The sequence below is a fragment of the Fundulus heteroclitus genome, chromosome 23 (genome assembly GCF_011125445.2).
Source record: "Fundulus heteroclitus isolate FHET01 chromosome 23, MU-UCD_Fhet_4.1, whole genome shotgun sequence".
In the NCBI taxonomy this organism is placed as follows: Eukaryota; Metazoa; Chordata; class Actinopteri; order Cyprinodontiformes; family Fundulidae; genus Fundulus; species Fundulus heteroclitus.
In genome coordinates this window covers 29760634-29775058 of record NC_046383.1, presented here as the reverse complement: position 1 = coordinate 29775058, position 14425 = coordinate 29760634, and the positions used below count along the sequence as shown (strand labels likewise).

General features: G+C 45.9%; 1 protein-coding gene across 11 annotated transcripts in view; it reads right to left on the bottom strand.

Annotated features, from left to right (window-relative positions):
• The window catches only part of tenm2 (teneurin transmembrane protein 2), a 311048-nt gene continuing 296623 nt past the window's right edge, over positions 1-14425 (bottom strand). For all 11 annotated transcript variants that reach the window (XM_036127097.1, XM_036127098.1, XM_036127104.1 and 8 more), the window contains 11 exons: positions 13683-14320; positions 13300-13475; positions 8989-9224; positions 7945-8241; positions 7147-7704; positions 6767-7036; positions 6259-6669; positions 4635-4745; positions 4275-4542; positions 3738-3868; positions 1-2535 (listed from right to left, as the gene is read on the bottom strand). In XM_036127097.1, coding sequence (XP_035982990.1) covers positions 1798-2535; positions 3738-3868; positions 4275-4542; positions 4635-4745; positions 6259-6669; positions 6767-7036; positions 7147-7704; positions 7945-8241; positions 8989-9224; positions 13300-13475; positions 13683-14320 — 3834 coding nt within the window. In that variant the 3' untranslated portion in view covers positions 1-1797. The remainder of the gene's footprint in view (positions 2536-3737; positions 3869-4274; positions 4543-4634; positions 4746-6258; positions 6670-6766; positions 7037-7146; positions 7705-7944; positions 8242-8988; positions 9225-13299; positions 13476-13682; positions 14321-14425) is intronic.

The window sequence follows — 14425 nt, the reverse complement described above, 5'->3', positions numbered from 1 at the left end:
TTGAAGTAAACAATTATGTTTTATTGATAAGGTTCTCAGAAGAGTCTCGTTTCAGTGAATGTATAAGAATCATCCTCTGATAATACTGATTTGGTACATTATGACATCCAGCACGAGTCTCCTCACAGTGAGAGGGATCCATTACTGCTACTGCTGTTGGGATCTAGGACAGAAAGAATCTGCTTCCAAACAACAAACCAACGAACGAAACAAAAAAACAAAACCAAATAAGAAAAAAAAAATTCAAAATGAAAAACAAACTTTGGACTGATATCGTAGATAATGGAGTATCAGAGTGCCACAAAACTCTAGAGTAGTAAGAGCAGCTAAAGGTTTCGCACATTACAAGCCACTTCCTCTTAGAAATATAAAACTTGATATTCTGAACAATATTCTACTGTGCTGCATAAAGGTAAGTCTATACACTGTACATCGAAATATACTTCGAAAAAACAGATTTCACAGTTTTAAAGACTTTATTTAAAGTATAAACTGCTTTTTAAAACACCTCATTACATAAATTACTCTTTTTGCCGGTTGACTATTGTTTCCCCTGTCAGCAAACCGAAAAAAAAACAAAAAACAAATACAAAAACCAAAATGAACATTTATTACATATCTTACAAAACAAAAGAAGCTCGTCCATCGATGTTCGTCTCGATTAAAAACTGGTGACTCATTCATGATTGTCATTTAGTACTAAGAATAAATAAATAAAAAAAGGAAGAAAAAAAAAAGAGAAAGCAAACGCAAATAAATACTAACTCAGCATGTCTGTCGGACTCGGTGAGTGGTTTGTGTTTGATCGCTCTGTACAGAAGTGCCTTGGTGAAAACCTCACAATTCTACCGCGACTGAAACGTACAAAACTACGGCATCTACGGTATACGCAACATCCTGAAGTTTTTAAGTGTAGTCTGACACATATGTATGGGAGATATGATTCTTCTCCCCGTTGCAAAATAAACAATGTGGTGCTATGCCACTTTCCACAGATATAGCCGTCGGTTGTTGTTTTTTTTTGTGTTTTTTTTGTTTGTTTGTTTTTTTTTTTTTTTTTTTTTTTTTCTTTTACTTTTTGAGTTTACGCCTGGGTTCGTCATCAGCTTGGATGTTCATGGATGCCGTTGTCCTGTTGCTTGGCTGATCGGCGGAGGAACTGGTCTGGTGGTGGGACGGACGATGGGAGGCCTGAGACAGGGAGACGGCTCGCGTTGACGTCGCTGTTTGTGATGTATGTCGGGGTGATGGCTGCACTCTGAGGAGGTTCGGTTCTCCACTTTGGTCCCTTTGCCTTCAGTTTCTTTATTACAGACAAGACAAGCCAAGATCGCAGAGGCCCCCCCCCACCCGCGGTGCAGCCCTCCTCCCTGCGCGTTTGGTTGCGGTCGTGTCTGCTCTCAGTGTGACCCAATAAATATGGGCGAAAATATCACTATCTTTTTTAAAAAGGGGAATCTTCTTATTGGGTGAGCAACAGCTGTCATAGTTCTTCAGTGCTTTTTTTAAATTTTTTGTCTGTCAAGTTGTTCAAAGTTTCTCCAAGAAAAGAAAAGAAAATTGACTAAACATTATTATTATTTTTTTTTTTTGCCTGTGGCAGTAAAATGAACAATAGGTTTTTCGTTCTTTTGAAAAGTCCCTGCAGCGATCCGTTAAGTAACCCCGTCTGTTGGGTGATTCTCCGTAGGTTTCGAGAGGAGAACGGTTAAGTAGGCAGGGTAGGAAAAAAAAGGGACAAAAATCCAGAGCTGTTTTTGGAGAGAAAGGAAGAGTCAGCGGGGTTGGTGTGGGCTGTTACCTCCTGCCCATCTCGTTCTGTCTGAGAAACTGGATGTTGTTGCTGCTGTCAGCCAGTTCTGGGTACTGCTCCACAGGCAGCACGTAGTAGCCGTCGTAGCCCTGAACCCGACCTGTCGTTAGAAGCTGCTGCCTCTCCCCTTCGGTCCAGAGGCGACTTCCTCCCTTCCCGTCCCTGGCGCGCTGCTGCTCCTTGGCCCAGGACCCCGCCAGGGCCCTCTGCCTGGCCAGCTCCAACAGTCTTACCTTCTCTTCATCCACCACATCCGCAGAGAGCCCGTAGCGAACGCTCAGCACCAGCGACGGAACCGCGAACTCCACGGTCACGCCTCTCCTCGACCGGCCGCTCACCGTTACGTTGATGCCGCTCTCCAGCGACTTTCGCCCGTTTGTGAGCCCTAGGGCCAAAAGGTCGCTGTCGGCAGAGCCCACTTTCACAAAGTAGTGGCAGTCCTTCCCGTCCTGAGTGTAATGGGTGCCCTCGAGGTACTGGGCGCCGTTGAGCACCAGCGCTATTTTGCGGCTGTCGTCGCTGGCCAGCGGCGACACGCCGGCTAGGACTCGGCCCTCCTTCAGTGCCAGCATTACTCCTCTGCCTATAATGGGCGTGCTGGTGCCGAACCAGTGGCCAGGCTTGTCTTTACGTCTGCGACGCTCTTTGTTGAGAAGGCGGCCCTCCAGGGCCATGAAGGCCTGGTTGTGGCGCTCCGCTGCCTGCTGCACACCAGTGATAAGCTACAGGAGAGAGAGGGGAAACCCTCATTAGAGCAGAACAGCACAGCTCAGCGCAGCTTTTGGAGCACGGGAAAAAGGAGGATGATTATGACGGGCACTGCTTCCCAAAACTATTTACAGCTTTTGACATTTTTCCGCTTTTTGTCATCTCAACACCACAAAGTCAAATAGATTTTATTTAACACAAAGTGGCACAGAATTGTAAAGGAAAGAGATATTGTGTTTTCTACTGACCTCAAAAGTGTGAAATGCATTTGAAGTCAGCCTCATTTACTCTGATACCTTTTAAAAAAAAATGCTCCCAGAAGTCACTTGCTGTTTTTGTACAACTGTGACTAGAAGAAAGCAAGACTACATGATATCTGACCGCTGCCCCTACAATTCATGCAGGGGGGGGGGCAGCACTCATGGAAGATGGTGCTCTGGTTAAATGAGAGAGCCAGTGAACCTTTTGGTCTACATTCAAATGAGTGTCAGAAAACGAATGCTTCACATCACCCTGAACACTGTATCTCTGCTGTTAAGCACGGTGGTGGCGGCATCATGGTATGGGGTTCATTTTCTTCAGGAGGGAGACTCTTAGGTGGTAAAAATAAATACAGGGGAATATTGAAAGAATTTCATTTAGAGGCTGCAACTGTTTCGGATAATAACCCTAAACATGCAGCCATAGTGAGAATAGAAGGGTTTAGGACTGAAGCCTGTTCATTTGTTGGGATGGCCCAGTCAAAGTTTAAAACTAAATCTAATCAAGAGTCATCCATTCTGACTGAGGCTTTAAGCTATTTTGCAAGGACGACTCACAGCAAAATATTCACTCTCTTGATGTGCAAGGTTGATGTAAAAAAAAAAAAAAACGGCAAGAGACCTACACCTGTAACTGCAGCAAAGGCTAAAACACATTCAGTCAGGGGTGCTGAGTACAAATGCACCTGAGACTTTTCAGATTTCCATATAGAAAAACGAAAATCTAAAACCATGTATCCTTTTGCTTCCAATTCACTCCTGGTCTATCACATAAAATCTAAATAACCACACACTGATATCTGTGGTTCTAACAAGGCCAAAGGAGAAAAATGTCAAGTAGTATTTCCTTTTACCATTATTTTTGACATTACATTTGGTAAAAATTAGTGTTGTATTGCATGACGACTCTGTAAACACTACATGTATAGATATATTTGTTGCATGGTTGACTTTACCTGTCCGTTCTCACAGTGTTGGGTGGCCTGGAGCTCGTACGGCGGCTCCACGAAGTAGAGCGAGTGTCGAGGGAATCCCGGGATTATGTTGCTGAGCTGAAAGCCAAACATCACCAGCCAGCTCTTCACGTCTAGAGCAGAAGACGAGAGAGAACGCATGCTCAGGCTCACATTTAAGCACGATACCAAAGGAGTCTTCTATTTTATCGTTAGAAAAAAAGGAAAAGAAAAAAACCCAGAGTGTGTCGCCTTGGTGACTCACACGTCTATATCAGAAAAACGCTCCGTCTGCGAGCCATTTTCTTTTCGCTGTTCGCACAGAGAACCGCAGATTACTGACATTATCACGGCTGACGTAAAGTTCACCTCGTGTTTGGAGAGCTGAAATTACCGGCTTTCTCTGTTTTCAGAATTAAACGTGCCAAGAGGAACCTAACACATCCGAGGCATATCTCTATATTGTCAGACGAAGGGGGGAAAAGAAATGCAGCAATACCTCTGAAAAGGAATTTCGCACGTTAATAATAATCATTCTACCTGTGACGTAGTTTTTGACGTCCAGCATGTCACTGAGCGGGTTGTTGTTCTTGAACATGTACAGGTTAAACGGGGAGAGGTCTTTTCCTATCTTGGGCCACATGCTGTAGTCGGGCGAGGTCCAGCGGCCGGCCAGCACGTCGTAGTCTCGTTGGGTGAAGTGAACCAGCTTGGTCAGTGGGTCATAGAGACCCCCGTGGAAACCCACCACCAGCGTGAACTCCGGATTGGAGTCAAGGTACACCTCGCCGTAGGCTGTGTACTGCACCTGGGTGACGTGGGCAGAATAAACATTCCTTACCGAGCTTTTCTCTACAGTGACATTATTTTGAATCCTGATGCAGAGATGTTGGGTGATACCTGTTTGATCATCTGCCCGTTGCTGCTGAAAACTGCCAGCGGCGTTCCTGTGTTGTCAGAGGCAATGTAGTATTCCTCTCCGCTGCTCACCTCCATTGCAAACAAGTGACCCTGATGAGGAGAGCAATACGTTTTTTAATTTGCATGGATCCTACAAAGATTACATAAAATGAAACCTAATGAAATAAAACCAATCAGACTACCTTGTTCCGCCTGTATATCCCAAGAGCCTTGATCTCAATTTATTGATGCGTAGCACCCCTCTCTATTCCTGGCATCCCTGGTACATTCATATTTATGCATTCATTCAACCTTACATATTTTAGAAAGCTCGTTTAGTTGGTGCTAAGACATATGCTGTTTCGCATGATATCATGTGTTATAAAATTTGGTCTATTAGAAACTTGGTATTTTAAAGCTTTCACTATGTCAGGCACTCCAACAATGTACCTATAGGGGTCCTTGGAAGAGAATTGTCATCTGATATTGAACAAAATCCAACTGGAGTGTTTTGTTGCTGAAAAGTTTTTTTTTTTGTGGACATTTTTCCTGCCCACACTATCCTCTTCCCTTTGTCCATGGGCAAGATAGACTTGGATGTTTTGTCACGGTTCCAGTTGTTTTAAACAATTTTAATTCACTCTTACCGTAAATATAGGCATTTATCAGTAAAACTGAGTTTTTGTCGTGGCCATTGCCTGTCTTATGAAGCTGTACATTAATATGTTTTACTGGAATGGCTTGTTCTCTTGTCTTCCCGATTTTGAAGAGGGCTCAGAGGCCTCTGTGTCACATCACATTTAGGCTACACCCTAGGAAAACAGGGAGTTGAGGATTACAAATGAAAACTTCACAGACCTTTTGATCCTATAAAAATAAAATAGAAATGAAAAAAAATAAATACTTTTGTTGTGTTTTATTCTTTAGGGATTAACAGGGACGGCTTTAACTGTGGCACTTTGTCACCACTAAAGATTATGCTTATGCCTTCAACAGTGGCGGTTCTAGACCAAATTTACCAGGGGGGCCAAGGTGGGGCCAGTGTTTTTTTCACAGGGCAACATAAAAGAATTAAATCATAAAACAGGGCAATATTTAATCGCTTAATATGAAGTGAGACACTTGTGGCACTGACACTGCAGGTTTCAGATCCCTGATCTAGCAGATGAAAACTGTGATCCCAGCTCAATGCTGCTGAAGCTAAAAGTAAAACACTTTGATTTTTAAACCCTTGTTAGGGTGAAATTGTAAAGGTACAAAAAATAAAATTGGTCAAAGTGACAAATGAGGTGTGGTTTCTTCACCAATGCATATAATCGTAAGAAGTTTATTTAATTTATGTCTTTAGTACAGGGGCCATAACAGGGGCCAGGACCATTTCTACAGGGGCACCGGCCCCTGTGGGCCCCTGTCTAGAGCCGCCCCTGGCCTTCAAAGATGAGTTTATTTTAAAGCCTCTTTCTTAGGGTCACCAATAATTGCAGAGGGTGCTGAAATATTCAATTTGACTTTTTAAATAGCGGCAATTCACAACACATGTCATCTCGGGGCTCTTTACAGAGTAAATTCAATCAAATCATACAGTCAGATTGTTTGATTATAACACATCTCCGTCCACCCTTACCTGCAAGTCATAGTAGAGCGATGAGATGTCCGAGCTGGAGTGGTTGAAGATATGCGTCACCCTGGTGGGATGGTTCAGGTCGGCGTAGAAGAACTGGAGGTGCTGGCCCAGGCTGTTGCGCGTGGACACCCTGCGGCCCAGCCCGTCGTAGTGGTACACCACGCTCCAGCCTCCCGGCCCTCTGTTGTAGGCCCTCAGGAGCTGCCCCTTGGAGTTGTAGTCGAAGACGTCCGAGCCGCGCTGGCTGAGGAAGCCGTCCTCGTCCAGGCGGTACTGGACGTCTCCCAGTCGGGTGATGCGGTCCCTGAGGTCGTAGCGGAGGGGCATGATCCGAGCGCTGTTGCCGGGATTCAGCAGGTGGAGGTTGCCGTTCAGGTCGTAGCTGTAGCGCCAGGTGGACCAGTCATTCACCTGTGCAAGACAGTGAATTATTTACTAACGTCGCAGGCGTAACTTTCTCTCTGGTAACGGAGGGAGAACAAAGGGACACGTGAGAACAGAAAGTCACCTTGACGCCGCTGAGCTGTCCGTCTCCATCATAGTCATAGCGGTACTGAGTGGTGTTGGCGTAGGGCCCAATCTTTAGCTCCCTCTTCACCACCCGGCCCATGCTGTCATACTGCACCGTCATCCAGTACATAAGCGAACGGAAAATCTCGTATTGGACCTCCTTGATGCGACCGTGGGTGTCGAAATGCTTACTCAGTGTCATTACGGCTGTGGTGATGATTTGATTAATGTCATAATAGATGACCCCAAATTTCCCAAAGTGCTCCACCTGTAGGAGAGAGGGAAACGGTTAAAGAAGCGTCCTCAGAAGGACATACAAAAAAAAAGTGCATTCGTCGCTTAAAGCGAGACAAGATGTCAAGGGTGAACAGTGTGCACCTTTCCAGAGATCTCATCATATCGATAGAGGTCAACAGGCAGTGGGGTCTCACTGATGACAGGCTTCATGCTGGCGATGCGGAAACTGTTGTCATGGTAGGTGTAGTCAAACCTGGCGTTCACCATCCCCTCCTCGCTGAAGCGGTAGATCTGCTTGTCGATGAGGGGCCCCATCTTGCGGTAGCGGATGGTGCAGGAGAAGCCCCCACTCTGCAGGTTGACCATCTTCAGGACCCCGGCCGTCTCGTCGTAGCCGAACGTGACGACGGTGCTGTCGTACACGATCTCCGACAGCTTGGCCAGCTTGCCGTACTTGTAGAGGACGCGGCGGCCGGTTCCCATGTAGTGCGTGGCCTGAGGTCGGCCGTCCTCGCTGAAGTCGTGGATGATGGAGGCGTTGCTCTCCGGAGGGTTGTAGGTGTTGCGGATGTAGCCGACGGACACGTGCGTGAACATGGTGTGGCGGGCGACGCTGGGCATGGTGACGGCTGTGACCCGGCCCGAGGCGTCGAACTCGAACACGTACTGTCTTTGGCTCTGCAGGAGCAGCACCATGGACTGGGGGAAGAGAGCAGAGGGTTGAAATACGGATTAATATAATAGCATTATCAATGGATGACTTGCCTCCTGGGAAATAGCACCAGGGGTAATTTGCTCTCCCTTGACAAATTTGCACCTTCAAGGCCATAAAAGTGATGTATTATTTCACTCAGTTCTACAATTCAAATTACTGCCACTATTGCCTTCCTTGGCAAAACCTAACTCCTGCATGACTCAGTCGAAGACAGACGCACTTACTTTGTCAAGGTAGCTGTAGCTCCAGACCTTCCCGTCCACAAACGAGCGGGACAGGATGCGACCCTGGGAGTCGAATTCCGTCTTCTCGCTCATGCTCCCCCTCTGCAGCCCCACAAGCTGTCCGGTGGGCGAGTAGGAAACGTTGACCACAGCCAAGCTGCTGCTGGGCAGCCACATGGCCGGCCGGCCCTGGGCGTCGTACATGATGCGCAGCGTGAACTTGCGGTGGTCGTCGTAAATCTTCTCGGTCCGGGTGTTGCGATCAAAGTCGATGGAGAGAAGATTGCGCCCGTGAGCCTGAAAAAAAAAGATAAAGGAGAAAATATTTCACATTTTCTGCAGATATTTATTGAGGTCCACCATGAAACGTTTTCACTCCTTCACCTTTTTGCAGTTTGTCATGTTAAAACCACAAATTTAAATGCCATTTTTCACTTTGTGTCAAAGGCCTGCGCAAACTTTACTTTAGTACTACTAAGTAAAATCCAGAGCGGCCAACTGCCTTCAGAAGTCACCTATTGAATCAGACAGAGTGAGTGTAACTGCAGCGGATCTGTAAATGACTCAGATTAGAGAACATTAGTGGGGGGAAAAAAACAGCATCATGAAGACACAGCAGACAGGTCAGGGGTAACGTGGTTAAGTTTAAAGCGGAGTTCGGTTATAAAACTAGGACTTTTAACATCTGAAACACCCTACCCATACAACCAGGGTAAAACATGTTGGTGGCAGCATCATGCTCTGGGATGGGTTTCTCCGTAAGGCCCGTGGTCAGACAGGTTGTTGCAGGTGTTCCCCTCCTGGCTGACTACCAATTCCCAACACACTTAAGATATTTATAAAAAAACAGAAAATTCTTCAACCTAACATTTATGAACAGCTTTGTGCTGCTCTCTGTGTCATATAAAACGCCAGTAAAAGACATTGTGTTTTGTTGTTGTAACATGACAAGAATAAAGCTCAAGCGTAATGAATATATTCAGAGCGATGGATGTTTATATCAATTAATCATGGATTTAGAAAGAAAAAAAAAATAGCAAGTACTCTGAGCTTCCTCCCAAACACAGTGATCCGGCCCTTGGTCTGCTCCTTGCGCAGGCGCCACTCAATGGAGTTGAGGCCATTGTCGGTGGGCAGAGTGATGTTCCTTCGGCCGATGGTGGGGCTCACGGACCCTGCCAGGATGTGGGGCTCGGTGTGGAAGCTGATGCCCATTCCGTTGGCGTACATCACTCTCAGGGTGCCGTTGTTGCACAGCTGATAGCTGTTCCTCACCTGGTCTGTAGGTGGAGACGAGGAAACAGACTTTTAACAGGCATAGACTGCATAATGCAGTCGGGGGCTCTTGGACCCCACAGCAAACACATCTAGCATATTAAACAGCAAATATCGATCGTGGCTAAACGTGGCCGGAGAAGGTATGAGGGAAAATAACAAATCGTTGTTATCAGAAGAGACACCTGGATTAAATAAGAAGGAAAAAAAACATCTAATGAGATTACATTACAAAAACTTTAAATGTTAAAATAATATTTATTGTTTTATTTGCTTATTTTTCTTTCATGAACATAAAAAGCAAAAAAAAAAAAAGAAAAAGGACAACCCACATGTTATTGACTGACCACAGTTGCTAGGTTTATGCTTTTTCGGACTATGCTGGTGAAGATTCTCAGTCATCCGGGTCATGGTCATTCCAAAAAAAGTAAAAAACAAAGCAATTGGACTTGTTTTCTGTAGTTGAAGACGTTTTGCTTCCTCTCCCGGAAGCTATCTCAATTCAAAAAGTCTGGAGTAATGTGGAGTAACAAGCTTTATACCTTGCTTTTTAGGACAGACCTTAGGTAGTTTTAACAAAACATTGGGTCAAAAATGTTGTTGTGATAAAACAGATGAGAAGGAGCCTCATAATTCATCTCAAACTGCTGCTTTGAACTCTGCAATGACCTGATCAGACTTCACTGAACATCTTACACAGGAGGAAGTAGGAGTAATAAGATGGCACAATTACATTGTGGTCTAATGGTAATATCAGCGGGTTGCATCGATTACTTTATTTCATACTAAAACAACTATGTTGTTCATTAAAGATCACAGGCTTTTTCCTGCTAGTGCTAACTGTGTTCAACATTCACACTTTGACCAAAGAAATGGTCCTAAAGTCATAATGTATATGTTCCACTTTAAGATTTCTAGCAATTATTTTTCAACATTCTATATTTCTTTATCGGTTTTGTCTTGGAGTTTAAACTCACCCATCAGTACTGAATGACTATAGACCTGCTACATGGTGAAGGACCTGTTGGGCTACCTGAACCACTGCAGTCTGCTTATCACGTAGAGTTGAAAATGGCATCATACAGGTGCTTAAACGCTCCCACTGTCATTTAGACAAGGCAGGCAGCACCGTGAGGATCATGTTCTTTGAGTTCTTCAGGGCATTTAACACAACTCAGCCTGATTTGCTTTGTCAGACACTCCAGAACACTCAGGCTGAGACCTCAACAATCGCCTGGATTAGAGAGACTACCTCACAAACAGACCACAGTTTGTGAGACTAATGGGCTGTGTGTCTAACCAGGAATTCAGCAGCAGAGGAGCACCACAGGGGACTGCACTCTCACCAATCCTTTTCACTCTTTACACCTCAGACTTGCAGTACAAGACAGACTCTTGTTATTTTCAGAAATACTCAGATGGCTCTGCAGTCGTGTCGATCGGAGATGGACAGGAAGCTGAGCGCAGAGAGCTGGTGGATGATTTTAGATTTCAGGGGAGACTGGAATAGCTCAAACCATTTCCATCCTGGCAGAAGAAGTGAAAGTGGTGGAGGAGGGTGAATACCTCGGCGTTCACCTTGGCAGCAGACTAAACTGGAGACGCAACTGTGAAGCAACTACAAAACCTACAAGAACACATCTACGAGAAGGAAGAGAGCAGGCTGTACTTCTTCTGCTGGGGTATCAGAGCCAGTCACTTAAAAAGCCTCATTATGCTGATAAAGAAAGGCGGCTTCTGTTCTCAGGACTCCTCTAGAACCTCTGGAGATGATGGCACAAACAAGGACTCTTCATAAAATGAAGACCATTACAGACAACCCTGAGCATCCTGTTCATCAGTGTTAGGTAACAACACTTCCTTTCACTGTCTGCAGTCAGAGGCTTCTCCACATCTGCTGTAAGACAGACCCTGCCTCCTGCCATCAGCATCTATAACAACTCTTTGAAGAAACCAGCATAACATGAGTTACAACATTTATTTCCCCTTTGCGGTTAGTAAACTATATTTGAATTAAACTAAGCTAGTGCCAGCTATGCGCAGCATCGACTCATTGACCAAAGAAGTGTTTGTGAAGTCAATACAGGAGATATGTTTAATACTTTGAGTATGGATTTTGTTGTTCATATTCATTTGGTTCAGTGTCTTAATTTTCTTTTAATTTGACATTTTAAATGCAGAATACAACTAGAAACATTGATTCGGGGTTCCCAGAAGAAACAGTAGTTTGAACCGTTGCTTAGCAGCAAGGAAGTCCTGGGTTCAAATTCTGCCTGGGATTTACATTAGGTCTTTGCATTAACTGAGAGAAAGTCCGGTCGCCTCCGATTTAAACCTGTTTGTTGTTGCGATGACCCGGATAATTGAGAATTTGCACAGGCACTTTGTTAGTTTACAGCTACACATTACCCGGACTGGGCCTTTCCATATTTGAGTCAGAACTGGATTGAGCAAAAATAACCCGAATTGGGATGTTTTTAGTCCAGCAGAGTGCAGCTTTAAAGTTTTAAATAATTGCAAACAGAACCAAAAAAAAAGAAAAAAAAAAGAAAAACAAAAAAAACCTGGTCTGAGTTAGGTTTACTGAACTTGATGCACATCAAGTGAGGGCACAAACGTAAGGGTGGAAGAAGCCTTACCAACCAATCAGAAATGATCATACAGATTAGCTCTTGATGTGTGCTGGTATCTGATCAAACGGCAAGAATTCAGCTGAGGATTATGTCAAAAAGAACAAGATCCAGGCTATAAAACAGATCCGTTTCCTGATTATGTCCTTCAAAGCAAAAAAAAAAAAAATCTGAATGAAAACATTCATGCTGAACTGATGTCCCCATACAATCTCTTCATCTATACAATTCAACATCTCTCTCTAAAGAAAGGAAGGCGATAAGCCCGTCGCTAATGCTGAGGCTAATTTTCCCCTCTGATGTCTGAAAACAGACGTCTTGATGAGGATGATGGAGATACATTTGTTTCGAGCTGATTTTCCAGGAGATGCAGAGTTAAGATGGTTCTTTAATTTACACAAAGGTGAGAAGATATATATTTTTTTTCAATCTGACACTCTGCCATAAATGACAGTAATCCATAAGGCCAATTTGTAATAAAGCTCCAGGCACATTTTAACAATGCCTCAAACAGACAAGTGAAGCCTTTTTTTTTTTTTTTTCCCACTGACTTGGCAGCACCAGCCTTTAGATAAATCTTTCCCGCTCGCTCTGTCTGAACAACCTCGTAATAAAACAGCGGCTAGGTTGAGGGAAAGACAAAGAGGAGGGGGGGGTGAAATGAGAGCCGGAGGGGCCAGGGAGAATTCACTGCGCAGGAGTTAATGAAGAGCGCGAGGAAGAGCGGAAAGCGAGGGGAGACGGTTAAGTGAGGATGTCAGCGGAGAGCTGAGCTGAAAACCCACACAGTGTAGAGGAAACCCTAAACGACTCAAAGCGCCGTGAACAACATTGCTCCTGCTGCCGAAACGCAGGTGGATCGCTGACTTAGTCTACAAGCAATTCCCGGGCCTGTAACCGTCCGCACCGCATCCGCGCTTGTATCAAAATGGCTTGCTTCGGTCAAGGGGAAGAAGACAATTATTCTTCCTCTTCCTCGTCTTTTCTAAACACACCAAATAAGCTCAGGGATCATGGGGAGCGGCTGAGTGCGCGTGTGAAGAGCAAGAGAGAGAGAGAGAGGGAGAGCTTGAGGGATGAGGAGGATTCACTAAACGTGAGTTAATGAATTTTGCCGGGATGACATTCAAAAACTGGATGACCCAGATGGGATTAACAACTTATATATTGGTAATTTTTATTCCTTGAGAGGAAGAGAGAGAGGAGAAAGAGGCAGGATGAGGGGAAGGGAAATAATCTCCTGGCGCGCGCACATAAACGTGTGAAAATTAAAATCCAATGCCAGCCTATTTACCGTCACAGAGGGGGGACTGTGATTTAGGGAAAAGCACTCCGCGTGACTCGTGTCACTTAATTAAAGTCTTTTGATTGGACTCCATTTAACTTTTAAGGCTTAAAAACTCAGTATGGAAAACGTGAATCCCCGCTGCTCCGTGTTGACTCAGTCTACCTTGCACCACGGTGTACGAGGCCTCGACAGAGGACAGGTTGGTGATGACGGTGACGTCGTCGTCTCTGCCCGAGCTCTCGATGTCAATGTTGATGGAGCGCTCGATCTCGCGGTGGAGACTCGTCACCATGCCCGTCGGGTAGGTCACGTTGGTCAAGCGGCCCTCGCTGTCGTATCTGAGCAGAAGGATTGTGTTTTGAAGATGTTGGCAGATAGATAGGATGCAGAAGTGTTGGTACAGGTATCGGGTGCCGTTATTAAAGCCAGCACTAGGGGGCAGCAGCATGACATGTGAAATTTCATAGGAAAGCATGGAACAACAGAGCAGAACATAGAGCAGGCCTGGACATGCATATTTATTCAGATGCTCTGCAGAGACTTACTGATAAAATGTGGTCCATCCAGTCTCATCGGCCTTGGTGGCCAGCAGGCCCGTGTTCCCACTGTAGCCCATCAGAGCCACCTCCTGGCCCATGGCGGACACGCTGCGCAGCCCCCCGGTCGGGTCCAATCCCAGAGTCACCACTTGATTCTCAGGCAGCAGCACCAGCCTCAGCAGGCCGGCTCCTCCTCCCTGGCCCTGGCCGTCCCGCCTCACCTTGACGGTGTTGTTGCAGTTGTCCACCAGCATGGACAGCTCGCCATCAGAGCCGTAGGTGAAGTTGTAAAGGGGCTCGCCGGTCACGAGGCTGACCGTCTGGATGTGAAGCCCCTCCCCGTCGAAGACGTACAGCTCCTGTTCCCTCGGGGACGCCACCTCGTACTGCGCCGATCCAGCGAAGCCCACGCTGGAGAGGGCCGGGCCGGGCCTGTTGGCCCTTACTGCCCTGATGCGAATGTTGTTCAGGTCGGCGATGAAGAGCGTTCCATCGGGGGAGACGGCCAGCGACGTGGGGGAGTTCAAACCCGCGTCGGGGGCGTAGCCGTCGTCGCCGTAAAAACAGTTGCAGTTGACGTCGTTCTTGCAGTCGCAGTCGGAGGCGGCACCAGCCAGGAGCGAGATTTCGCCGTTGGTGTTCACCTAAAGCCAAACGGAAAGCAGGAGAGAGCCACGCGATCAGATAAAGCAGGAGGACTGTAATGCGGATAGCTCTGCCCGAACCAGAGGAGCAGAGTTTTTAGCAGC